The sequence below is a fragment of the Gouania willdenowi genome, chromosome 17, assembly GCF_900634775.1.
Source record: "Gouania willdenowi chromosome 17, fGouWil2.1, whole genome shotgun sequence".
Classification (NCBI taxonomy): domain Eukaryota; kingdom Metazoa; phylum Chordata; class Actinopteri; order Blenniiformes; family Gobiesocidae; genus Gouania; species Gouania willdenowi.
The window spans coordinates 4218666-4246146 of record NC_041060.1 but is presented as its reverse complement, the minus strand read 5'-3'; the positions used below and the strand labels follow the sequence as shown (position 1 = coordinate 4246146).

Below are 27481 nucleotides of genomic sequence, written 5' to 3'. Positions count from 1 at the left end.
ACCAAATAAAATGTAAAAATACACAAATTGAATCCAAAAAACAGACAAACTGACTACAGAAACACACACACAACAGAAATACATTATAATGACAGCAAAATATACAAACGGTCTCCATTAAATGCACAAAACAACTCTGTTGTTTCCTGTGTTGATGCTCTGATTGGTCGTTATACTAAATGCTGACACTGATGTTGATCATGTGACCCTCAGATCAGATACAATCACATGCTTGTGGCCCCACCCCCTGTGATTAAAGTTTACTACATACAGTACTCGATTAATAAAAACTCTTTTTTTCAACAGGGAAACATATTTTATTCACAACAACACAATAAATGAATGCATACAGTTTGTTTCTCGTCGGACATGTTTGCATGAGGAGGATGTATAAAACACGTTTTTAAACGGAGGAGTTCTTAATGATATATACAGATGTAGTGAAAGCTAAACATGCAATTAGTTTCTTTTTTTTCCTTGTGCTTACTGAGCTTCAATCAGAGCGACTTCATTCAGCTCGAGGAAGAGGAGGAGGAGCATGAGGAGGAGGAGGCGAGGCTTATGTTTAACGGTAGGCGTGGTTTCTCCTCTTTTTGTTGTTGTTTTTTTTTTGGTTAGCAGTTACATAAACACGTCGGCTTTAAGTTTTAAAAATACAAAAATATATATTACCTCTGTAGTCATTTATAAGGAAAGTCTTTGCACATGTCGTAGCGGAATCTGTTACCTTCATGGTGACTCTGTTGTACCTCATATAAATAACAAGGTCAATCTGTGTACATGAAGTTTCAAGTAAACAAACGAGAAAGAGGAGATATTTGAGGACGTCGTCATGCATTACTAATTATTTAATCAGGGTCGGTGAGAAAGAAAAAAAACAGAGCTAAAACATCTAGAGCGAAGTACAGTAGAAATGGACTGAAAGAGTTTGACAAAAAGTACATGATGTTTAGAGTTCTCACGTTGGGTCCGGCCCCACGGCTCTGTTTCCTGCACAGAAGCACACACACACACACACACACACACACACACACGCAGCTCCCCGTACAGTTAGTAAAGCTCCAAACTACAGAAAACATTGAGACACAAACCTTAGTTAAACTCTACTACTAAACATACATTTTATTAACTAGTACACTTTACTAGTGCAGCAACAAGTGTCATTAGTGCTACTAGTTGGCATTACATGCTAATGAGGGGAAATCCAGGCTTCTTATTGGCTTTTGAAAATATTCCAACCAATCACAGAGCTGGATTTGGTTCCAATCTCTCCTACTTCATTTGCATTAGCTCTACTCGTACTACTAGTGAATATTTTGGCTTTACTAGTAGTACTAGTAGATTGACAACAGTCTACTAGTACTACTAGGCAAATTTTGAGTTTACTAGTAGAACTAATAAGCGAGTAAAGGTTTTTGGCACACTGGTGCGCGAGTAGACCTTACTAGTAGCGGTAAAGCCAAATTATCTACTAGTAGACAATTTTGTGTGACTAGTAGTACTAACAGACTTAAAATATGTTACTATTAAAAACTCAAAGCTTTACTAGTAACTCAAAAGTGTCTACTTGTTCAAAAACCTTTACTTGTTTATTAGTTCTTCAAGTAAACTCAAAATCTCCCTAGTAGACAGTTGTTAGTCTACTAAGGTAGTTAAGATTTTTAGACAACTAGTGCACAAGTAGACCTTACTAGTAAAGAAAAATCATCTACTATTAAACACTTTTGAGTTACTAGTAGTACTAGTGAAGCTTTGAGTTTTTAATAGTAATGTCATTTAAATCTACTAGTACTAGTAATAACACAAAATTGTCTACTAGTAGACAGTTTTTCTTTACTAGTAAGGTCTGCTCACGCACTAGTGTGCCAAAAACCGTTACTCGTAGTGCTAATAAATTGTTCCTACTCTACTAGTAACACTAGTGAGTAGACCTTACTAGTAAAGCCAAATCGTCTACTAGTAGATAGTTTTGTGTGACTAGTAGTACTGGTAAAGCTTTGAGTTTTTAATAGTAACATATTTTGTCTGCTGGTACTACTAGTCACACAGAGTAAGGTCTGCTCGCGCACTAGTGCTCCAAAAACTCGTTTGTATAGTAGTTCTACTAGTACACTTAAAAATCTTACTAGTAGTATTTATAGAGTGCTGTTAGTCTACTAACTAGTAGTACTAGTAAAATAGAACTAAGACAAACTAATAAAAGTTTTTGGTGCACAAGCGAGCGAGTAGACCTTAATAGTAAAGAAAAATTATCTACTAATAGATGATTTTGTGACTAGTAGTACTAGTAGACTTTAAATGCGTTACTATTAAAAAGTTAAAGCTTTAGTAATACTACTAGAAACACAAAACTGCCTATTAGTAGAGAATTTTGCTTTACGAGTAAGGTCAACTTACCGACTAGTTTGTTTACTAGTTCTACAAGTAAACTAAAAATCTCAATAGTAGAAGTAGTAGTAGACTGTTTTTATTCAAGCGGTAGTATGAGTAAAGCTTTGACTTTTTAATAGTAATGCATTTTAAGTTTGCTAGTACTACTAGTCACTCAAAATGATTTCGCTTTACTAGTAAAGTCCACAAGTCCAAAAATAGTAGTAGGTATGAGTAGACTGTTTTTTATCTACTAGTAGTGCTAGTAAAGCCAAAATATTCACTAGTAGTAGTAGTAATGAACAAATCCAGCTCCCTGATTGGTTGGAATATTTTTAAAAGCCAATGGCAGGCCTGAATTATCTTTCCCCACCCCCTCATTAGCATATAATGCTACTTGTAGTGTAATATTAGCAACACTTTTTTCATCATTAGTCAAGTGTACATGTGCACGAGTAAACCTAATGTGATACTAGTAGAACTTAACTAATGAGTTAGTGTCTCATTTATGCTCAAAGTGCTTTCATTGAGAAACACTTGCAGATTTCTTCTCACGTACGAATCTGTGATCGTAGGAAAAAGATGTCAGAAGAAGACACTTGGATGGTTCTTTTTTGAAAATATATATCACTCCGCTTGCTTTTTTTCTTTACCTGGATTTCATGGTGTGGCAGGTGTGAGGAGAGGTTCTGCAGAAACAAATGTAAGTCAAGTTGTTTTTTGTTGCTTTTTTCCTCACAGATGGCTTTAGAGTTACGCTCCCGGGTAGGAAAGGAGCAGTAATAAAAAGAAGAAGGAAAAAAAGGCAGGATCCCGAAGTGCTGCTCACAGTTCTGTTGGCAGGGAGTGAAAGTACGTAGACGCTACTCTTCCCTGTGCTGTGTGTCCAAGTCCCTCCGAGAACATGTCAGGATCACACGTTGCATAGTGTAACAGCTGCACAACGGCACACATAACAAATGCTACACATCCCCGGAGTTGTGTTTTTTCTCCTACGTCTCTCCAACAAAGAACAGAAATATGTCCTGACTTCAGATTTCGGCAGCGTGGACGGACGCACACACACACACAGACATGAAATAATAATAATACTGATAGACAAAAAACGAGAACAAATACTGCAAAGAAGATCAGTGCTCACGAGAAACAGAAACACAGGGACGTGTTTTTTTGTATATCAACAATAAGACTGCAGAGAATGAAGGCCACGCCCCTTTTCCCCCCGAAAAAAAAAGAAGAAAAACTGTTGAAATTTAACACCACAGAATAGTTTTGATTGTTTCACACTTACCGGATGGAACAAAAACGAGACGTCTGATGGAAAAAACGTGAAAACTTTGGCTCAGAAGGAAAAAAAAAAGACGATTATGTGCATGAAAATGCAGACGCGTACGTACACGGACACACTGTCAGTTCTCCGCCGTGATTTCTGTGCATGAGGAGGAAACAACATCAGTGGAGAAAGGTCATATATATCAGCTGCTCTGAAGGTTAAATGCTGTCAGTCAGAGAAGAAGACGAAGATCTTCATCGGTTCCGTCGTACAAAGATCTGAATTGGAAAAATACAAAGCTGGTTTTGATAAAGGCCTGAGTTCCTATGAAAACATGGCTCCTCCCCCTTTCCTTCCTTCCTTCTCAGGTTCATCATCATCTCAGTTCATGGCGTGCTGGCGGATGGTGTGAAAGATCCAGTCCATCTTGGTGGTCCAGCCTCCGTGGTGGGCGTCGTTCATCTGCTTCATGAAATAGTCCAGGGCCTCCTGCTCAGACTTGTCCAGGGCCAGAGTTTTCCTGATGTAGGCAATGTCGTCAAACGACTGCAGCTCGGGCATCCCGGAGCCCAGCATCATGGAGAACAGGTTGATGAAGAGGTTGGCGTGCTGCCGGATGGCCAGGTACGCCTTGTAGCACATTTCCTGGAACCTGCGGAAGAAGACACACGTTCACACGTTGTTTTTAAAGCAAAAAAAACCAAACCTGTGGGATTTACTCACAAATAAAAGTCCACGGGTTAGAAATTACCGCTCAAAAGTTTCCTATTAACTCGTCATAAACAAATGGGTTATTGATTAATCAATGACGGTGATTAATCTCTATGCACCAAAAACAAAAATAAGAACCCTTCGGGAGCGATTTTACACTACAAAGAGCCAAATTCAACACAGAATTGACCGTTTCAAAACTTCAATACTGTTATTTAAAGGCACACTTCGTGACTTTTGGCCACTAGGGGCGCAAGACATATAACTTTCACGTCAAACGACCCTAGAAGCCACAAGCTCCACAGCACTGTCACAAAAATCAAACAACAGGCACTGTAGCTGGGGAGATTAGCGAGAAGGGGCCGGCGCACGTCCAGAGTGTCCGCCGCCAGACACCGAGACCCGGACCCGAGCAACGCCCGTACGGGTCGCCCGTCCACTCTGTCCCAGGCGAAGGTGGCTGACGATGGTGGCAAAGCCAGGGAGTAGGGGGGGAGCGCCACCAACTCAGCGAGGCAGGCCGAGCACCGGGTCTCCGGCGGCAGTGAAAAGAAAGCGGTGGCGGCTGCTCCTCGAGGCATGGCGCGAGCCCAGCCCCGCTTCGCACTCCAGTCCGACCGACCCAGCCCTGAGAGCTAATCCTTATCCCGAAGTTACGGATCTGACTTGCCGACTTCCCTTACTAAAGAATCCACGTTTAGCTCGACTATTACAGTGATTAGTGCACCATTAACACAACATGAAACTACCATATTGTGCTCTTTACGTTGTAAACAGACGCTGAACTCATTTCAGCTGCCCACAACAATGGTGCCAGGTCGGGAAATGCCTGTATGTTGTGACATAATGTGGGAACTATGTATAGCCGAGCCTGTGGTCACGTGACTACCGTAGTGTGAAACGTTCTCCAGGTCACATGACCTGGCCAAAGACGGTTTGTCTCTCCAAACTTGCATGGTCGGTATTTCAAGAGGGAAGCCCCGTTCAGAGCATAGATACTGTCAAACGATGTATATTGGCCTGAGGAATCATGTGTGGCTTTAAAAAATTGAGTGGTTTCTTCATGACTTGAACACAAATTATTCGGACCATTATTTCGGCCCAACAATTTATCGGCCCGATGATTTGAAGATTATTGTGGCTCAACTATTATTTCAGCCTGAAGATTAATCGGCCCAAAGATGATTTTGGCCCAAATATTTTTCGGCCCGATGATTAATCGGCTCGTCGATTATTTTCGGCCCAAATATGAACTCACTCAGTGCCATTGACGAGATAACTTGTCATTTGCGTTTTTTAACGGGGATTACTAGAAAACACCCTGGCGGAGGTCCCTCATCAATATCTAAGTTGTGGGGTGTTGTAGTGACCAACTGTGCCCTGAAGATGTCAGCAGTGCACCTTTAGATGAGAGATTAGCCACTGATGCTACCATTAGCTGGGGGGAGAAGCAGGAACGAGTGAGATTATGGCGCTACGGAGTGATATTGTGAAGGATCCTGCTGCTCACAGCTCCACATACTAACACAGAACATGTGTGGACCTGAGTGGATTATTGATAATGTTGCAATGGTGAGATAAAACCGTCAACTAACCGGGCTAAACGGGTCATTGCTGCGTGTCGGGAGGAAGAGGAAGTTGCGTGTGTACAGACTGACGGGAGAGAAACTTGGAGGAATGCCTAAATACAGTAAGAAATCCATCAACTCTGACATAGACAGCAAAATAATAATAATTTTGCCATCAAAAGCCCTGTCTCAGTGTTTTTGTTTTTTTTTGTTTTATATAAGGAAACAATGTTCAGATGTTGGAGTTATCACTAAAGCCAAAAAAATTAGCTTAAAAGTCACTGACAGGGTTTTTTACAAAAATAATGTTTTCTCGGCTTTTCGCTCTGAAACTGAAGATTTGTGTAAAACTTGCTCTATTCAACGGCTGATTACAAAAGAACAAAATGAGCCAGAAACAAATTATTTTTTTTGTTGATGAAATTAGAGGCTTCTTTCAGAATATGGTGTCAGATTTCAGATAGTCACAGTAGAAAATATTCTGTGGGTCTTTAAAAATCAGTCAAAATGCTCAAAAACGGCTGGCACTGAGGGGGGTAGAAGATCTGAAAATGGCTGGCACGGAATGAGTTAATTGGCTCAACAATTATTTCGGCCTGAAGATTAATCGGCCCAAAGATTATTTCGGCTCAACAATTAATCGGCCCAAAGAGAAATTGGTCAGGCTCTATTATTGATAGATGCTCATGTGACTTGGGGTTCACAAAGTTTTGTGGATAACTTTGTGGGATTTAAAGTCCCATAGAGGAACGAAAAGACGCAGCAGGAACAGAAATGTTTCTTACAGAAAATGATGTGTTTCTTTGAGAGAAAAGGAGGTCAGAGATTCATGAGATCTCATTTTTCTTCTAGTTTTACATGTTATACGATCACTTTTCACACAAGCCCCAAAATCAACATCCGCCATCGTTTTGTCAAAAAAAATGAAGTCACTGAAAACAGGAGAAATATCTCTTTGTGGTCGCACTGGCATCCGTAATGAACGAAAATGACTTTTGGATGAAATACAGCAACAGTCCACAGACCAAATCCACATATTTAGCACCATCGTTACCTTTCAAACTCCCTGGTCTTGGTGCACTCTTGCGTTCCTTTGCTGATGACGATCAGGAAATCCTGCGTGAGCACAAAAGGCACACGCTCCCTCTTGTAGCCAAACTTCTTCTTCTTGTGGTCGAGGAAATGACCGAAGTCGATGTGGAACAGCTGACGACGACACGAACAAACAGCGATCAACTACCTGAGTTTAAATCCAAAAAATCCCTTTGAAGTGACGTTACCTGTCCATCGTCCTTCACCATGATGTTACTGTTGTGTCTGTCTCCTATGCCCAGGATAAACGTGGCTACACAGTAGCCTGCGCATGAGCGCGTGAACAGATCAATGGCCTGATCGTACCTGCAGCAGAAAAAAACACGCGAGATATTTTACATGCACAATCGTTGCTATAGCAACAGAAAAACATTCATGAAGCAGGAAAGAAAAGATGAAATGAAAACATAAATAAGTTTTTCTTTAGTTGTACAAAGAGATTAAAAAACCTATAGTTTTCCTCTTTACTTCATCACGATTATTTATTATTATTATTATTATTATTATTATTATTATTAATAAATAATAGTTTTATTATATAAAAACCAAATCACATCAATGAATACATTAAATGTGGATTTAATAAAACATAATACATGTTTAAATTAATCTTTTTCAACTTTAAAGCTGCCGAAGACGATATTTTTTTTATCAAATGTGTAGGACTCATAGATCAATAAATCAAAGAAAAAAAAGAAATGCAAAAGATTGAAATTGCTACTCAGTTTATTGACAGTAGCTGTGTTTCCATTACAGTTTTTCACAAAATAAAAGCCGTATTTCTGAAACTTTTCAACTTAGTATAATTGTGCTTTGAAGATGTTTCTATTGAAACACATTCAATTGATAACCACATTTGTTTATTTATCTGAATAATATCCATTGTTATCCAGGAAGTTTAGTATTATTTGTGCACTAGTATATAGTCATCTTAAAGATGTAAATCTTTGTTTTAATCAGAAAAAAAATTGGGTTAAAAGTGACCAAAAAAGGTGGTGAAAAGGGATTTTACTGTAATTGGTTAAAAGTTGCAAATTAAGAGTGGCAAAAAACTGACAAATGTGCATGACAAATCATGAATGTGGTTAAATGGGCAAAAATAATCATGAAATATGGTGAAAAGAGGTTGTGACAATAATGGGTCAACATATGACGTTAGGTGGAAAAGTGGTAAAAAGAGTTTATAAGTGCCCAGGATGTCTCGAAGGTGAAAAAAATGTGCAAAGTAGACATTGAAATTTGATGGAGAAGTAGCAGAAATGGGAGTAATGTAGCAAAAATGCATTAAAAAGAGCAAAAATATGGCAAGAAAAAGTGATGAGAATAAGTTAAAAAAAGGGCAAGTTTGGTGTAGTTGCAAAAAAAGGGTAAAAAATAAGCAAAAATGAACTCAAATTGTTAAATTAAAAAAAAGTAGTTTCTTGAAGGCATCTGGCGACCCAAAGGTTGAGAACCCCTGGTCTACAGGACTCCACATCCCACAATGCAATGCAGAAAACTTTTTCCAACAATGTCAATAACAGTGTTTACAGTGGAGATCAAAACAACCTGTTACATCTTTTTTGTTTTATTTAGTGATCAATGTGTTTTTATCTGATAGAAAATTATCATCTTCAGCAGCTTTAAATATAATTTAACTCTTTTTTTCCTCTATAACCTAAGAGTAGAATTAAATGCTGAGTATAGATTTCTAACACTTTAGTTGCCCACACGCGTGACTCACATTTCCCCTTTGTTCTTGTCCTTGAGCCACTGGTGCAGCGTGTGGCTGTTGAACTGCAGCGCCCCCTTCAGGCCTCCTTTGCACTGTATCTGCATGATGGTGTGAGAGTTCCTCACCACCTCGATCAGGCCCACGCAGTCCCCGATGGACAGGCAGCCGTACGGCAGCATCCTGAGAGCGAGAAGGAGGAGGAATATGAATGACCAATGACTCGAGGTGGCTGCTAATCTACATTCAGGTGGAGCGGAGCTACATGAAAGGCGCGCTGCCTGTAAACGTGTACCTGCGTCCCCCTGCTGTCATGGTGAAGTGAGGTTGCCTACCTGAGATCAAGGCCTTGGTTCTGCCAGATGTTCTCCATTATCCTAATGATCTGCAGCGTCAGCATGTCCTGCCTCAGATCTACAGAGAGAGAGAGACAAGGGGGCGGGTAACAGCCAGGTGAATATTAGCTGCTTAACAGCTTTGATCATCAAATCCATGCATTATGGACGAGAGATGTTCAAAGCCTGCTCGGTCACAGATGGTGGAGCAGCAAACAGCTGCTCACGTTCGTTTGTGCAGCTGATGAACATCAACAGCTCTAGAAGTGTGTCAGCACACCGAGATAAGCTCATTAAAAAAAAAAAATAAGAGCAGAATAAGAAACTTAACCCTCCTATTAGACTCAAATATTACTAACATATTTTACCCTTGGGGTCAATCTGATCCCAGAGATATTTGTCGCCAGAAAATGATTTTCAGAAAATTGTTTACCAAGTTTTTGTGTCAGGCACTTTGTTCATTTGTTGAACCCATAAATAATCCCTTGATAATAAAACCCTGACCTGTTCTCTAGCGCCACCATCAGGACAAACTTTCTGTTTTAGAATCAGAATCAACTTTATCTGTCATTTCACATGTTACAGAGCAACAGAATTTAATTTCAGCTTCATCCCATTCTAGAAAACATGAAAAGATGATCACATTTAACATGGGAGGACAGGAGCGGGAGAACTGTGGTTGGCCACGAGGGCGGCGCCCCGTATTTAGATGAAAAATAGGAGAAAAACAGAAGGAGAGGTGAAGGGAAAAGGCAGGTTTTAAACTGAGTTTCCTATTGAGGAGGACAGCATGTTACGGCCCTGGCCTGTACTGTGGGGGGTTTGCTTGTACTGTCGGCCGCTCCATCTTGTTCCTCCTCGTTGCAGGTGCTGATTGGCTGTGTTTTGGCCCCGCCTGCTGGCCTTCACTATTTCTGTCCACGCCACTGGCTGCTTGACAGTTTGAAGGATCCCGTCCATTCATTATGCACCTTTAAGTATACTTTGATCCTTTGTTAGCCTTGGTTTGTTATGTTGAAGCCTGGTTTTGTTGGCATTAAATCTTGCTTTGTACACCTTTAAGATAGTGTCACCTCCCACCTCTGTGTCGCTGCGTCAATAAGCCGTAACACAGTATAAAACTAGGAAAAAACCTCCTCAGTGTACATGCACCAAAACAAAACAAAGTCACAAAAAAGCTCGAGAACATAGCATGTGGGCACGGGGTCAAGGGCGAAGAAGAGGAAAGGATTTCCAGACGCTGGGGGGCACATGCGTGCAGCCTCCTCTGTAGCTTGGAAGGGAGGGAGGGTGGACAGACGGCCAACGAGGCATTAAAATCGCGACGATCCAAAAGCAGCTCCTGCTTGCTTTTGAGATCATTCATCACATGAGTCTGAGTGTTGAGAGCCTTGTCCCATCCTTCAGAAATGACTGGCAACCTTCCCAAAACAGTTAATAACGTAATCAGAAAGCTGTAAGCTCCAATCAGCAGCCTGCCCATAATTTCAATCATATCTAGCCACAAACATACCGCTTGAACACACGGGCTCACCACTGCCCTATCTTTTTGTCAAAACATTTGATCGATTGCATTGAGAGACCAACTGGTCAATTCCATATTTCCAGTTTTGGATGAGATGCAAAGAGAGGCTCCTATTAGATTCACAAGACCAGAAAAAACAAAAGCAGCAGCAAGGACAGATACGGGTGGGACGAGAGGGAGCAATGTAAAATGCGACCGCCTTCGTCGAGTAGCAGAAGAAATTAGAGTTAGAGTATCGTGAAAATCTTTAATCCAGATCTTTTCTAATTTGGGGTGCCTATTCATGACTCTCACAGAATTAACCATATTGATTGATGTTGGTGACCCCCCTTTCCTCTCATAAACATTTATTTAATTATTTTTATCTCCTTTTTGCAACATATTAGGGATTATTCACTATAAAGACACATTAGCCTCTACATCACTTTTACTGTGAAACAGCTGTTCCAAAACCTCATTGAGAGTAAATGTTTTCCTTGAAGACATTTTCAAGTGAGAGAGAGAAAGAGAAAGGGAGTGTGCAGTAAAACAATGTCATGATGATTTTATGCTTAATCAAATGTATCCATCAAATTAGGAAAAGTCATAAAATGTTAAGCAGAAAAAAAGTCAACTATAATTTTTTTAAATTGTAAACATTGAATGTAGTCAAATTGCCCCCCAGGATAATAGGAGGGGTAAGTGACAAAGGAAAAGCTCACCATCTCCATTTTTGAAGATGATCTCATTGTTTTGGAAGAGCAACTCTGACATCATATCCGGGTTTTCCCAGTTCAACCACAGGGGGCGCTTTGCAGACGACATCATCCTGCACTCCTCCAGCCTACGAGAACACAACACAAATATTCATATAAGAGAGAGACTATTATTATTCGACCCGAATCAGGCCTTGACTGCATTTATGTAACCAGCATTACAACGCAAGGTGGAAGGACATTGAAAATTATTTAAAGCTGATCTTCCAATACAGGTATGTGTCTCCATATCATAAGGAGACAATCCAAATAGCAAGCCAAGTGGCAAATCCATAGGTAAAGTTTCAATAAAAAATGTGGCATTAAAATAGAGATAAAATTATCAGATGTCGTTTGGATTGTAAGATGGGTTGCACATGATCTAGATTCCAAACCCAATCAGTTGGATGCTAGGTTTAATAGATAAAAGGGATCACAAAATTCTATTCACTAACAAATAATGGACAACTAAAGGACTTTCAAAAAATCAAAGAACATTTTTCTCTGGAACAACAAGACTTTCAAACGTATCTACAGTTACGTAGTTACTTAGAAAAATAACGTTTCAACCTGGAGGATCCAATATTCTAAGAGGTGCTGAGGGCTTATACAGGCGACTCTAATAAAAGGTATTGTTTCTAGACAGTACAAAGGTCTTCAATAAAAATAAAATAAATTAAAAAATGAATATGTTGAGGCTAAATGTGAAAAATAAGGATCTTTTAAAAAAAAAAACAAAAGAAAAATGGCAGACTTACTGTGAATTTATGACTAATGCTGATGCTAACGTACCGCAGGTTTCCCAGCTGATGAGCAGGGTTGAGGGGGGAGACGAAGCTCTGCAGAGCATCCATGTAGTCAGGCCTTCTCATCTGCTCCACCAAGAACTTCATCTGAACCTTAGAGAAGAAAAGCAGAGCCTTCAGTGTTTGAGCATCAGAGGGGGCGGGGCAGCACTTTCAATTCGATTTTTTTTTTTTCAATGCGCTTACAAATTACTGCAGACATCAGATATTTTGTCAAAAGTGCAACTTTATTGCTGTGATTGTCCTCAAGAGTTAAAATGTATAAAACAATCCCAAAATAAAAACTAAATGATTCTCTGTCATTCAACTATTTCAAGCTTTAACCAGGTTTAAGCAAAAGTGCAACAGCACACAGTAGCTTACATTTTCTGATTAACAAATCAACTACATATTTCATAACATATAACTGCAATTAAAAAAACAATAAACTCTTCCATTAGCATCTCATCACAGTGCAATTAATAAATGCAACATGCCTGTGGCACATATAGCCTACTCAAAGGGTAAACACATGCAAACAAAGAGGGGCTCACATCGTGCTACGGTAACCCACAAAGACGAAACCTAAAAAAGTCGGAAAAACTGTGGTGGGAAATTTAAAAAAATAATAATATATATTTTTTTTTTTTAAACTTGAATTTGCAAAAATAAAACTAGTTTTGTTTTTATCTACAAATTCGATAAATCAATTAAATCGATTTTTTCTTTTTGCCCAGCCCTGTTATAATCATTAACAATATTATATATTTTATATTTTTTCTTTGGTTGACGATTGAAAGTGAACACACAAAGCTAATGGAAAGCTGTTTATTTTAAAAATAAAAATCACAAATGTTTCACTCTATTTACAGATAAATAAAATAAAATCAATTTAATTGAATTAATTTTTTTTAAATATAATTTTATCGATTAACAGCCCTAATTATATTATCTATTGATTTAGAAAGATGTTTGGCTACTTTTATCCTCTGTTCTAATGTTCTCTTGGTAAATGAAAAACATCCTGAAGTTACCAAAGGGAACCCCATTGAATATTCTGGGAAAAACTAAACAAATCTATTATTTAACTTGTGATTAAAGAGAAATGCAGATTAAAAAAGGCACGCCCGATTAATAAGACATTAAGTGCTACTATGACAACAGTTTCGTATTCAGCCAACGGTTGGTGTCATGTTACCTTCTGCGCCTCGTCTTTCTTCTCCTGTTTGAGGAGGTCAGTGAGATTGATGAGTTTATCCATGGCCTCCACCTGTCTGCCCAGGTGTTTCAGGTACATTCCACAGGCTCTGCAGTACGACTCCAGCAGCAGCCCAAACCGCTGACTCACCGTCTTGTTGTGCATCTCTGACCTTCGCACACAAATCACAAAGGTTTAGCAATAAATACACAAATGAATGAGTTGTTGCAACTGTTGATTAACAGTCATAAATTCCACAAATAGACATGATACACTATAAAGTCGTTCCAAGTTTCTATTAGTAATTAGTAAGCATGTCGTAAAATGAATGGATGATAGTAATGATGAAGTCAGAAGTTGTTAAACATGTAAAACTATCACCAGTTTAACCCTTTAAACCCTTCAATGTGTTTTGGGATGAACAGTTAATAAAATATTAATGAAAAAAAGTCAAATCTTTGTGAAAGTGATCACGTGAAGGTAATGGGAAAAAAATTACAAATAAAAATGTATTAATACTTAACACCCTTTAAGATATCAATTTATTATCATCATTGATTATTTCTGTTATTATTATTAACAACAACATTATACATTTTATTGTGAAACCTTGAAAAAATAAACCCCACACAATCACAAATGTTTTACTTGATTAACAAAACTACTAATTACCTAATTTTATACCATTGTTAATTAGATTTTTATTATATTAATACTTAACTATTACATAATATTGTGAATTATTCTAGTTTTTTATAATCATGAATAACAATTACCTATTATACCATTTTTCTTTGGTTGATGATTGAAAGTGACACCACACAAAGATAATAGAAAACACTTTTTTTATCACAAATTTTTCACTTTAGTATTATTATTATTGATTATATATTTGATATATATGTAAACATTAGTCCTACACAAAAAAATACAACAAACAAAGTGTTTTCGGACTATAAGGCACACCAGATTATAAGGCGCACTATCAATGAATGGGTCTGACTGGGTCTATTTTCATACATAAGGCGCAGCGGTTTGTTATTATTATTATTATTATTATTATTTATATTATTATTAAGATGCATTAAGCAAAATAATATAGTCAGATAAGTCAAACTTTATTTAATTCATTAACAATAACTCTCAACATTGTTCAGGTTTAACACATAAAATACAGAACAATACACTCACTTTTTCAGTTTAGTATGTTGAAGCACAGTAGCTAATTTCATACAGAAGGCGCACCTGATTATAAGACGCACTGTCAATTTTTGAGAAAATTAAAGGATTTTAAGCGCGCCCTATAGTCCGAAAAATACGGTACATTTAATAACTCAAACACCACCAACTCTTTGGAATCACTCACTTTAAATGCCAGAAAAAGAAATGTCCTATCCTCTGATTGGTTAATGCCTTTTTCAGCAGGAAACGGGCTAGTGGGTTATCAAGGTACTGCTCGTACTTCAGAACCTGGAACAGGAGTTCAATAGATCAATAAGCAGAGTGATTACTGGTAGTACATTAGCAGGTATTGGACTATTAGAGCTCACCTGAACCAGCTGGATGAGGTACTGAGAGAGTCTGTCATCAGTCAGGTATTTCTCAAGGCACTTCACAGCAAACTCTCTGATCATTGGGTCGGGAAAGTTACAATCCAGCAACTCTATGGCTTGTTCTGGCTTAATGGCAGGCCAGTCCTTCAGAAGGCAGTACATCTAAACAACAAACAAATAAACAAGAAGAACCAATGATGTGTGAACAGTGACACACATCACTGGTACACAGGAACCACATCTCACCTGTGCAACTTCATCCCTGGAGTTCCACTTCACAGCCAGGAGGATTTTAGGAAGAATCTCTGGCACGTTGGTGCAGTCGTGCCTTTGATTATTTACACAGAAAATACAAGTTAAATGGATGCATTTTTTTGTCTTTTTGTATATTGTTCTGTTTTATTTGTGTATTTACTTTGGAGTCATTTTTATTATCATCATCATCGTTTTCCGTATTCTTCAGATTTTGTGTATTTCTGTTATGCTTTTGTATTTTTCTTTAATTGTGTATGTTTTTGGAGTCATTTCTGTGTATTTCAGTTATCATTATGTATATTGTGTAGTTATATTTGTGTTTTTGAAGTTGTACTGTGAGTTTTGTGAGTCATATGCATGTATCTTAATTATTGCTTTGTATATTTTTAGAATATTTTGTTATCCTTTTGTGTAGTTTTTTGTAAATTTGTATGTTTTTGGACATTTTTTCGTATTGTTATTCTATGGTGCACTTTTATGCATTAAAGTATGTAATTTTCTAATATTTTGGTCAGTTTGTGTACTTTTATATATATTTGAGTTACTTTGTGTATTTTCATTAACCTTATGAGTATTTTGTAAATGTGCATGTTTTGGAGTAATTTTTGTGTATTTCAGTTATCGTTTCGTATATTGTTCAGTTACAGTGAATTTGTATTGTTTGTGTGGTTTTTGGAGTCGTTTTGTGTATTTTTCATAATATTATGTGTTTTCTTGTAAATGTAGATGTTTTTGAGTCATTTCTGTGTGTTTGGTTATGGTTTTGCATAAAGTTCTGTTATAAATGTGTGTTTTTCAAGTTGTTTTGGGAGTAATTTTGTGTATTTTATCTGTTGATTGGTCATTTTTGTGTGTTTATTTTGGGAGCCACACATAATTAGACCATTATGTTGTCCATGTCTACAGTGTAACTCAGACAGAATACCTGTGCCTCCACAGAAAGTCCTTCTCCTGCTCAGTGATTTCTGACAGTGGGTCTTTGTTACAGATTTGTCGCAGCTGATCGTTGTCACTATCAGTCAGTGGGTTATCACGTGCCAGTCTGTTACTCTGTAACAACACAACACATCCATCAGGAATGACAGGTTCCTGTCTGATAATAACCAGAGCTGAGGGTGAAGCTCACCAAACCACTGTGGGAGAAATTACAGCCCAGCTCTCTGGAAATGTTGAAGTTTGCGTGTTCCTCTACGATGGTCATCTCAGGGAACTTAACTGGACAACTGAAATGGTCAAACTCCAGCTCCAAGCAGGGCGTTTCCTGTTTGATTACAAAGCATAAAGAAGAAGAAAAGAAAGATCAGTGAAGCATTTAAGTAATTTATTAGTGTGATAAACACCAAACTACTTTTTTCTGCTCAAATAAATCTAGACTTTCAATTTGGTCATATTTTGTTGTAAAATATGAGTGACTGCCTTCTATGGGTTGAAACACAACTTTATGTGCAGTTAACAGTGCAAAATGAAACTTTAAATAATGAGTCATGCTAAAAAAAAAAAATTCCAACGACTAAAAGAATAAAGACATTATTACAGAGCCCATATTTGAAATGTATATTTTGCTCAGATTAATTTAATCGTGGCAACCTAAAATCATGATCACCATTAAACTTTGATTAATTGTGCAGTCCTACTTGAGAGAATTGTGAATAGAGTGATATATTGATTTATGAGTAGCTAGTTAGCATAGGATAAATCTGGGGTGTCAAACTCATCTTAGTTCAGGGGCCAAGTACGGACCAGTCTGACCTCAAGTGGTCCGCAGATTCTTGCTTTGTCACCAATTTTTGCATAATTTAGAGGAATTTTGTGAGAAATTGTAAGATTTGTGGGAAAAACTGGGAGTTCTTTCCATAATTCTGAATTAAAATGACTGCATTCATGTGATATAAACAAAAGAAAAATGCAATCATTAAATTGGTGCTGGATTTGGCCCCCAGGCCTTCAAAGTTTAGACTGGGCGTGTCTTAACTGCTCCAGGAGCGACGCCCATAATTAAAACATTTTTTTTTCCAATTACGGCCTAAACGCAAGTCAGCCAAAATCTGTGTGTTTAGTTACTCCAGTGGTTCCCTTGCTACCAAACAACAAACAAACAAAATTCCAACAAAACATTTAAAAGTAAAATGCTTTTGTGAGTTTTTCTCGAATTTTGGATCTTTGTATGTAATTTTGTAATGTTTTTTTGTATTTTTGTATAATTTTGTTTGTTTTTTGGAGTCATTTTGTGTATTTTCGTTAACCCTGTGTGTTTTTGTGAATATGTATGATTTGGAGTAATTCTTTATGTATTGCAGTTATTGTTCAGTTATATTTGCATGTTTTTGAGGTTGTTTTGTGTATTTTATCATCCTTTCTTGTATTTTTTACATAAATAAATTTTTACATAAATAAAGTTTTTTGGAGTAATTTTTGTATTTTGGTTGTCATTTTGTATAATGTTCCATTAAATTTGTTTTTTTTAAGTCATTTTGTGTATTGTAATTATTGTTGTGTTTTTCTGTAATTTTTTTATATCATTTTTAATTAGTTTTGAGTAAAATTATATGAATAATTTTTATAGAATTTAATTTTTTTTTACATTTTTTGTGTGCTTTGTTAACCTTGTGTGTTTTTGTAAATTCGTATTTTTTTTTGGAGTAATTTTTGTATATTTAATTTATCGTGCTGTATATTGTTCAAGTTAAATTTGAGTGTTTTTATGGTCATTTTGTGGATCCAAAACAGGTTGAATTTATTATTATTATTATTATAATTTTTTCTTTTTAATGAAATAAATCAAAACTGTCTATTCTTGTTAAAAACTTATTTAAAAAATTCCCCCAGTTTGGGAACCACTGAGTTCCTGTTTAAACGATGTCTGTTGTGAGTCGTACAGTAAATATTTGTTAATAATAATGCAGTAAATCAGAGGTATTACCTTGTTGGGGTTGGAGCCTGTGACTCCGATGGGATTGAGCAAGTCCTCCAGGCCGTGAGGGACGGGCCACAGGTTCAGGGCCATCTTCCCAGCGACGAGTGTGTGTGTGTAGTCGAACAGGTTGATGTTGCCCCAGGCCAGAGGACAGTGCTCCTATTAAAAACACAACACATCAGAAAACTATTCAATCGCTCTTTAAACAGCTCCGAGCTATGAAACGAGCAGGTGCGGCACAAAAAAGAGGAAAAACTTTGTTTACTGCAAACGCATTACTCCTTCGTGTTAAGAACTGTAAAGCACGTGAAAGTGTTTTGGATTATCTGACAGTGAAGTATTTTCATTTGTAATAACGTGTTTTTTTCAAAGAAAGATTTTTTGTAGAAATTGTATGTATTTTTTGTCAATACTTGATGTATTTTCCTATACTTTTGTGTGTTTTTGAAGTCTGTGTGTGTATACTTGTTATTTTGTGTATTTTTGGAGCTGTTTTGTATATTACCATTACTATTTTGTCAGTTTTTTGAGTGATATTGTATATTTTTGTTGCCGTTTTGCATGTTTCCAGAGTGATTTTATGCATTTCTGTTGTCGTTTTTTGCCTATTTTTGGAGGTATATTGTGTGTTTTTGTGGTTGTTTTGCATATCATTGTTATTTTGTACATAGTAGTTGTATTTTTGTGCATAAATGTATTTTTATGTGCTTTTGTTGTCCTTGTGTCCTACATTTTTGTGCTTTTGTGTTTTTGGAGGTGTATTGTGTATTTTCTATGCCTAGGTGGTGTTTTTGAAGTCATATTGTATATTCTTGTCATCCTTTTGTAGGTTTCCAGAGTGATTTTGGGTATTTTTGTTGTTGCTTTGTGTATATTTGGAGTCGTTATGTATTCCTGTTGTTGGTTTGCATATTGTTGATATTTTGTGTGTTTTTGGAGTTGCACTGTATATTTTGTTGTTAATTTGCTTGTTTTCAGAGTGCTTTTGTGTATTTTTGTTGTCATTTTGCATGTTTTTGTCATTTTGTGTATTTGTGGAGTCATATTGTATATTGTTGTTGTCGTTTTGCTTGTTTCCAGAGTGCTTTTGTGTAATTTTGTTGTCATTTTGGGTGTTTCTAGAGTCATATTGTGTATTTTCGTTGTAGTTTTGCATGTTCGTCATTTTTGTGTATTTTTGGGGTCATTATGCGGACTTATTTTGAGGGTCGCACAAAATAAGATGGCCATGACTTTCCCATGTCTGTTCCAAACAGTTTGGTATCATCATGTTACTGCATGCTAACCTCTTTAGCACCCTTCCTTCCTTTGACGGAGCAGATGGAGAGGCAGAGCCGGGCAGCTCTGGGAATTTCAGGAATGTACATATCATATTGCAGCCACTCATTCCATCTGCAATCAAAAAAGAACAATTATTTCATCAATCAACGTTGTACAGTAGTGACACATTTCACTCTTCTCTTTTAATGTCTATAACCTGGGGTTTGAACAGGGTACGCGCTGAGTGTTGACATTATCGCACAGCTGCTCTCCACCGTGATAGATCCCAGTTCTGACGTAGATCTAAAACAAAAGATCAGACACACTTTAATTATAAAGAGATTTCTGATGCAATTTTAGATCTTAGATAGTAAGACTCTACCTTATCAATGTCTCTGATGTTGACATTGACGTACGTAGCGCACAGTATCCTGATCCTCAGCGTTCCGTTGATGGTCCACAGAGACTTAGTGGCCGTCTCTCCGTTCATGTAGGGCGTGGCTGTGGAGATTCGCCGTGCGTACGACGGCATGGTGAAATTGTTGGTGGGCAACTCTGAATACAAACTGTCTTTAGTCATTAGCATCAGGTTGGGCATCCGTCCTAGCATGATGCAGCTGCGCACGTACTGTCGAGTAAAACACACACAAAAGAAAACATCTTACAGCGGGTAAAACTGACACTTTTTGCATATTCTTGTTAGTTTGTGTATTTCTCGAGTCACACTGTACATTTTGTTGTCGTTTTACATATTTTTGTTATTGTGTGCTTTTGTTGTCCTTGTGTCGTACTGTATATTTTTGTTATCGTTTTGTGTTTTTTTTGGAGGTATATTGTGTGTTTGTGTTGTTGTTTTCCATATTCTTGCTTATTTGTGTGTTTATGGAGTTCTTTTGTGTGTAGTTGTTGTACTTTTGGGGGTATACTATGAATCTAGATAATTATATCCTGGATTAATCTCCGCTAGCAGGCTTCACCTAACCAAACATTCCCTGTCAAAGAGAAGCTGCCCTACGAATGTCGATAACAACACACTAATTTAAGCCAAGTGTTTTCAGTCTAATTACGTGCAAGCTCCCATAAAAGGGGTGGAGATTGCAGCGTCTGACCAATCATTACAATAGAGAAACTTGGCAGAGTGACCTTTTTTTACAATAGAGAAACAGCTAATCATCTTGAACAAATATAATGAAATCAACACCATGATGACAGCAAGGAGCAACACTGTTAGTGCAGCGTGCAATAAGAGGGATTGGTTTGAAGGCGGAGCTTTTATACTCGCTCAGATCTGATCCACTTCATAACCTGGTCCCGACCAGGTTAGGTGTTCAGCTTAAGTTTAAAATGATGAATAATTAAAATCCATTCTGTTGTTACAGAAAAGGCAGGAATGAAAGAACTCAGGCAGGAAGCTGCTGACACTGTTAATGTGTAAAAGCGTGAGATTATTTATTTATTTATTAATCCATCGGATGATAAACCGACAGCGCTCTGATCAGTTAAACTTTATTACAGCACACACGTTTCTATTCAGGTTATCACGCACACACTGGGTTGAGAACACATTGTTTCACAGTAGTATGTTCCTGCTGATGCGGTCAGCCTAACTATAGAGTATGAATGAATTCATTAATTAATTAATGACTTCATCCGTCCGCGCATACGGAGACACAGGATTGATCAGCTGACTGAAGATCAGTCCATCAGATATAAATCTAGATCATTCCTAAAGGATGTCATTAGTAAATTAAATGATTGCATTTATCCATTAATAATCTTTCTTTCCTAAGCGAAGCTGTCAGATCTGCACCAACCAGGATCATCTAACAATGGATAGGTCGTTTTCTAAGAGGTCAGGAGGCGGGGCTTTGGTACACGCTAAGATCCTAGCCAGAACAAAACCTGGTCCCGACCAGGTTAGTCATTCAGCCTAAGTTACCATGGTGATTTAGCTCCATAAGACGCTAGCGAGCTTCATAGGACAGCACACACTGATTAAATCCTGGAAGTTAGCGCGATAAGAGGAAATCTAGCTTCGTAGTAAAGGCCCTTGGTGTCAATTTGTGTAAACTAAAATTCAATAGGGCAGGTGAATAAAATTAAATAATTGCGGTTTTATTATTAACGATTGTGAATTGATTCTTAAATAGAAAAAATTATTTCCATCTTTTGGTAAACAAAAGAGGTTTGCAGAAAGATTGAAATCTTTTACTGGTTTTTTAGAGCCACCAAAAGCAGCACAAATTGTCATTTTGACTGAAAAAGCTGCTGAATGATCTAAAAATCAGGCTGAATGTTTGGGGAGGGGGCATGTTTACAGGCAGCGGGGCCGTGTGACATCAACGGCCCCACATGATTTCAAAATGGAGGTTCTAAAATTGTGTAAGTAGTCCCATTTTTTAAATATCAATGAAACAAATGTGGTGCATAATAATGTGTTTTGTTAGAGATAGATCTACTAATAAGTACATTTCAAAGATTTTAGGCCAAAAACAGTGAAGGATACCTTTAAGGCACGCAGCAGTCATAAAGTGTAATTACAACAAATCACAAGAGCAGCATCTTCTAAAATTAAATTTCACGTAATAAATGTCAGGTAAGTTGTTGTGTGATGATGATGATTGGATGTGAAGTGGACATCAGATGAGATTAAATGGGATTACCTTGTACTGACTCAGAGGATATTTCTCCAGTAAATACTCGTCACAGCCGCAGACCTTGAGTATGTACTTCCCCTGGTACTCCTGCACACACATCTTGAGCTGCTCCTGTGACAGCAGCATGCTGCGGGTCTTCTTCCTGATGGCCTCAGCGATCACCTGCTCAGGAACGTAGTCGTGGTTGATCTTTAACGTGTATTTCTGTTTGTCGTTGGTCGGGGAAACAATAACCCAGATGACCACGATGATTTGACCTGTGGAGGAAAAAGGAAAAGGCTCATCATTAGTGAACTAAAGTGAAGTCATTTTGCGACCCCCCCCTCCCCCCGTGTTGTGACGTTTCTTACCTTTGTCCAGCCTGTTGTAGATGTGTCGTGGAAGCTCTGGAGCTGACTCTACATTGGGGGGATAGACGTACAACGATCTACTGTGCGGCCCATTGCTGTCCCTGAGGTCCACAGCCTCTTTGCAAACATTTAAAATGTTCTTTCGGAAATCCTGGACTTCTGGGTCCTTTACCAAATCAAACTCACATATAGGCATCCCAATGGCAAAACCTGCAATAAAGAGAAGAATTCACTGTTTGAATCTCTAAGAAACATACATTAATACACAAAGACAAGCAGAAAGTAAATGGATAAAAACTGGTTATTTTAGAGCACGACAAATAAACGTATTCCAGTTCAGAGGACAAAAACGGAGAACATTAAACTAGATTTTAGGGAGAATAAACGTGTAATGACATAAAGCGCTCTAGTTTGCACTTCAACATGTAAACGATATATAGTATTTATTACAGTTTTTCTGTGGCATAAGTTGAATATTATATATTTACTTCCTGCTTCCTTCCATCTTAACCTTTTTTTTTTTTTTTTTTTTAACAATCTGTCTGTATATTTCTACAATGTATGTTTTAATCAGAAATAAAATGGGTCAAAATTGACCAAAGATGGTGGAAAAGGTGGTGAAATGGGATTTTTAAAAACCACAGAAATTGGTTAAAAGTAACAAATTAGAGTGGCCAAAAACAGAGAAAAGTGGTAAAAAGGATTCATTTTAATCGTGGCAAATAATGGGATGACAAATTGTGAATATGGTAAAATTGCCAAAAATAAGCATGAATATGGGGAAATATGAAATTTATTTGGTCATTTTGTGTCTTTTTAGAGTCATTGTGTATTTTTGAGTTGTTTTTTGTGTTTTTCTTAATTTGTCTGCAATTTATGTTTATTTTAGTTGTTGTTTTCTTAAAAACCACTGAAATTGTGGTCAAAAGTTTCAAATTAGAGTGGCCAAGAACAGACAGAAAAAGTGGCAAAAAGGGTTCAAAGTGTCAATATTTGAACAATTAATTTAAACTGGCCAAAAATGGGCATAAAAAATGTTATTGTGGTTAAATTGGCAAAAAATAAGCATGAAAAAAGGTGAAAAGAGTTTAACAGTGACAATAATGCAGTCAACATATGTGACCTTAGGTGGAATAATGGTGGAAAGGGTTTATGAGTGCTGAGAATGTCTTGACCGTGGAAAAAAATGTGCAGAAAAGTCATTGAAATTTGATGTAAAAATGGCAGAAATGGGAGTAATGTAGAAAAATGCAATAAAAGGAGCAAAATATGGCAAGAAAAGTGATGAAAATTGGTGAAAACATGCAAGGTTTGGTGTAGTTGCAGAAAAAAGGTAAAAATAAGTAAATGGGCTCAAATTGGTCAAATAATATTCTTAGTTCCTTGAAGGCATCTGGCGACCCCCTCCCAGTGTCTTACGAGCCCAAGGTTGAGAACCGTTGCTCTTAACGGCAGGATTTAGCCCCTAAACCTTGAGTTTGACATGTGTATGTCCATTTACGTTCTGCATGTCTGTGTGTGCGGGAGAATAAATACATTAATATTAAAACAAGTATAGAAGCGTACCGATCTCTCTGTTCAGAATCTTCTCCTCTCTGTTTCCCACTGGTTCGATGACTTTGAGGAAGGCCTGGAACAGCCTGAGGTCACACAACCTCCTGGTCTCGTCGTAGAACTCTTCTCGCTCCGCCTCCTGGGTGACGCTGACGAAGATGTAGGAGCTCTCCTCCTGCAGCAGATGGTAGAGCGGGTACTTCCTGGCCTCTTTGAACAGCTCGTGCTTCACCGTGATGAGCGTGGCCTCCCGGAGGCACTCCAGCGTCAGGATCATCCCGTTGGGTAGGAGGCAGTCCACCAGGATGCTGGGGGGCATCAAGTGCATCCCCCATAGTTCCCCTGACGACGGTCGAGGAGGCATGACAACGATGTGCTCTGTTCAAACGACCAGATGAGAGCTCTCCACTAACTGTGAGACAGAAACAAACCAAACAATGTGATAAACGGTCGTAAACATTTGAGGAAATGCATCTTTTTTTTCTTTTTTTTTTTACATAACGATAAAAATGCTCTCTTTATTTGTCCAACACACACTTAGACAGGAAATCCTTTATTCTCCTCAGGCATCATATCTTTATCATTTAGAAAATATAAACAAACACGATTAAACGTTTCTCAAACCAAAACTGATTTAATTTACAACTGAAGGATCGTCTCTTAGTGACCCAATTTGGGGGTCACAAGACACTGGGAGGTGGGAAGTATATTTGAGCCCGTTTTTGTTTATTTTTACCCTTTTTCTGCAAATACACCAAAGTTGCCATATTTTAACCTATTTTCATCACTTTTTCTTGCCATATTTTTGCTCCTTTTAATGCATATTTGCTACATTACTCCCATTTATGACACTTCTCCATCGAACTTCAATGCATTTTCTGCACGTTTTGTCCCACATTCAAGACATTATTGTCACTTTTAACCATACTGTATTTCATCCTTATTTTTTCTAATTTAACCACATTCACAATATATCGTGACAAATTATTTGCCAGTTTAAACTCATTGTTCCTATTTTTTTTAATTATATTACCCCCTGCCCCATTTCTGCCACTTTTAAGCCAAGATTGACACTTTGAACCATTTTCACCACTTTTTCTTGCCATATTTTTGCTCCTTTTAAGGTATTGTAGCTACATTACTCCCATTTCTGCCACATATGTTGACCCAGGGCCATTACTGTCACTTTTAACCTATTTTCACCATTTTTTAATCACCAAGTTCTTTGGTGATTAAATATTTTAATAAACGGAAAGTTTGCAAATTTGACTTTTAAACTGATTTTGGGGAAGATGTTAGTGTGAATTAGTTGCCAATATAAACGTCATACATTAAATCATCATCTCACTCAGTGTAAAAACTACGGTAGCTGCTACGAGTCAGCGTATTTGTTTTAAGCAGGACTCCGCCCTCCCTCTAAACAAACTGCCGTTCCACTTGACAATTGTCAGTATTTCTGATAATGACAATCATGAAAGGATTAAATTACAGCTGCTCTATCAGTGAACTACTCGTCTGCCTTCCAGCAGCACGGCTCATTTTTAAACGGTTAAAGAAGGTGTGTCAAAATTATTGTGGAGCAGTTTCGATCTCAATTAACAGCAGATTTGATTTTATGTTTGAAAATAATCAAATTCGACATGATTGTGCCCTACTTTGCATCTCCACATATTAATGAATATGAGTCAATGGAGTATAAGGATTTCACCTCATGATATTTCATAAAATGTTAATCATCGGGCAAGGTTTGCATGAATATTATGATGGAAATGAAAATAGAAATACTTTCAAATCTTATACAACTAAAATAGGGCAGAAAATACATCTGAATAGATTTAAAGTAATTTTAAAAGTTTTTTTCAAAACAGCAGTCATACCACATGATATTTGTATACTTTGAATAACAGAATAAACCACAAAAGTAATTCAGTAAGTAACATTTTTTTTTAAGAAAGTCAAAAGTGAGCACATATATACTCGACGACGTTAAAATTACAAAACATTACAAAAAATCTGAACACTATGAGATTAATATTCATCTTTTAATCTCAAAATATTATGACTTTAATCAAATATTAAAAAAAATACTACTTTAGTCTCAAAATATCACAACTTTAATCTTATAGTGCCCAGATTTTTTTTATTATTATTATTTTAATGTGGCCCCAGTACGCCATCGTACATATATGCTAAGTTACTACAGTACATTTTAGTGTATTTTTATGCATTTAAACCTTTTTTAATTAAAAGCAATACAGTTATACTGAATATATTCTGCCACTATCAAGGTTTAAAAAATGGTTAAAAACCTGTTAATTTGAGCTTTATTTACTCTTGATACTCAGTAAACAAACTAGTGAACTGTTTGAACTTTATTTAAGAATTAATATTGTTCAAACATCCGTCTTGGTTAGAATACCCTTCAAACATTACCTCTGGAACTCTTTCTGAGAAAGTATTAAATTAAAAATAAATAATAATAATAATAATAATAATAATAATAATAGTAGTAGTAGTAGTAGTAGCGGGGAAAAAGAGCATAAAGTAAACTAAAGAGCATCACCAGTGGCTTCAGTCTGTGCTAACAGTGTGTTTCATTTAAAAATGAATAACAGCATCTTGTGTGCAGTGTTTACTTTTTGGGTTGAACTATCTATGGACTCAGCTTTTACTTTGTTAAGTCACTGCTAACTGGTTCATTCTCAGCCCCAAACATCAGATATGGCTGATAAACATGCAACGATAGCAACAAACAACACAAGACTAGAATGTAAACAAAGTTGTTCAGAGAAAAACAAACCTGAGTAGTAAACACTGACATGTTTTCACATTCAGCCCGAGTCACATCTTCTACTTTCAGCTGTGCTGCTGTCATCTTACTTTAAACTTTAGCTTGGGATCTGAGCGCAAGTTAGCTAGCCGTGCTAGCAAGTAGCCATGTTTACTAATCAGATCAATGTCAAATATGAGCAACATTAAAACATAACGGCGTCTAAAGTTGCTGCAAGGCTCAACATGTTGCCGTGTTTAGCAACAGAGGCTAACACACAACAAGGACAACTATAAGTACATGTAAAAGCTACCTGTGTCAGTTAGCAGACCGGTTAGCCTTCAGAGCTAATCAGCTAGCACGACCATTAGCCGCGGATAGCTGAGGAAATCCCATCCGTGCCCGCCCGGGATGGCTCACTCAAACTGTGTCCGTAGTTTAGTCCATCCAAGCTCGAGGTAGACCCGCGGTCTGATGGGAACCCCCGAGTCCCGACCCTATCTCCCGGAGGTGCTGTCAACCGGCTGAGGCAGGGCTAGTCCGCGGTAGTCCATGGTGTCCCAGAGATAAACAGCACAGCCTGGTGATAGCGCGGCTCGGCTAGCAGTGTTAGCATCGCACGGTTAGCCTCAGCGGGCTGTGAGCAGACTCAGCCCCACACAGAGCCCTCCCACAGCCGGGAGGGAAGTAGAAGGACTGCCGGGAAAAGCCCCACGGGAAAGCCCGACTTCACCCAAACCAATCATTGATTGAACATGTGGTCACTTAGACCACAAATTTAGATTTAGTATTCAATCAAAAAATAAAACATTTCAATCATAGAAAAAATAAGCATACCATTTTTATTATTATCTTTCAATAATTGA

General features: G+C 37.5%; 1 protein-coding gene across 2 annotated transcripts; it reads right to left on the bottom strand.

The window, feature by feature from the left end:
- Positions 1 to 506: 506 nt before the first annotated feature.
- LOC114479232 (phosphatidylinositol 4,5-bisphosphate 3-kinase catalytic subunit alpha isoform) lies at positions 507 to 27277 on the bottom strand. 2 transcript variants are annotated; one of them, XM_028472795.1, is made up of 21 exons: positions 26929 to 27277; positions 23858 to 24257; positions 22292 to 22501; positions 21948 to 22198; positions 19667 to 19912; positions 19502 to 19587; positions 19311 to 19416; positions 18031 to 18183; positions 16237 to 16371; positions 16036 to 16160; positions 15102 to 15183; positions 14853 to 15017; positions 14669 to 14772; positions 13303 to 13474; positions 12112 to 12218; positions 11287 to 11408; positions 9061 to 9139; positions 8738 to 8908; positions 7203 to 7320; positions 6977 to 7128; positions 4025 to 4295 (listed from the first exon to the last, which is right to left on the bottom strand). In XM_028472795.1, exons 2-21 carry the CDS (start codon positions 24207 to 24209, stop codon positions 4025 to 4027), a joined length of 3207 nt encoding a protein of 1068 aa, XP_028328596.1. In that variant the 5' UTR covers positions 24210 to 24257; positions 26929 to 27277. The 2 variants fall into 2 exon arrangements, with proteins under 2 accessions (XP_028328597.1, XP_028328596.1); XM_028472796.1 differs by lacking the exon at positions 26929 to 27277 and having other exon boundaries at positions 507 to 4295; positions 23858 to 24209.
- Positions 27278 to 27481: the final 204 nt, after the last annotated feature.

Excerpts from the sequence above, each read along its gene's own strand:
- LOC114479232 (XM_028472795.1), bottom strand. The coding sequence starts at position 24,209 with ATGCCTCCTCGACCGTCGTCAGGGGAACTATGGGGGATGCACTTGATG. Across the intron at positions 19,913-21,947 it reads ATCCTCTGAGTCAGTACAAG|TACGTGCGCAGCTGCATCAT; the intron begins GTAATCCCATTT and ends TTTACTCGACAG. Across the intron at positions 16,372-18,030 it reads CAGGCTCCAACCCCAACAAG|GAAACGCCCTGCTTGGAGCT; the intron begins GTAATACCTCTG and ends GTAATCAAACAG.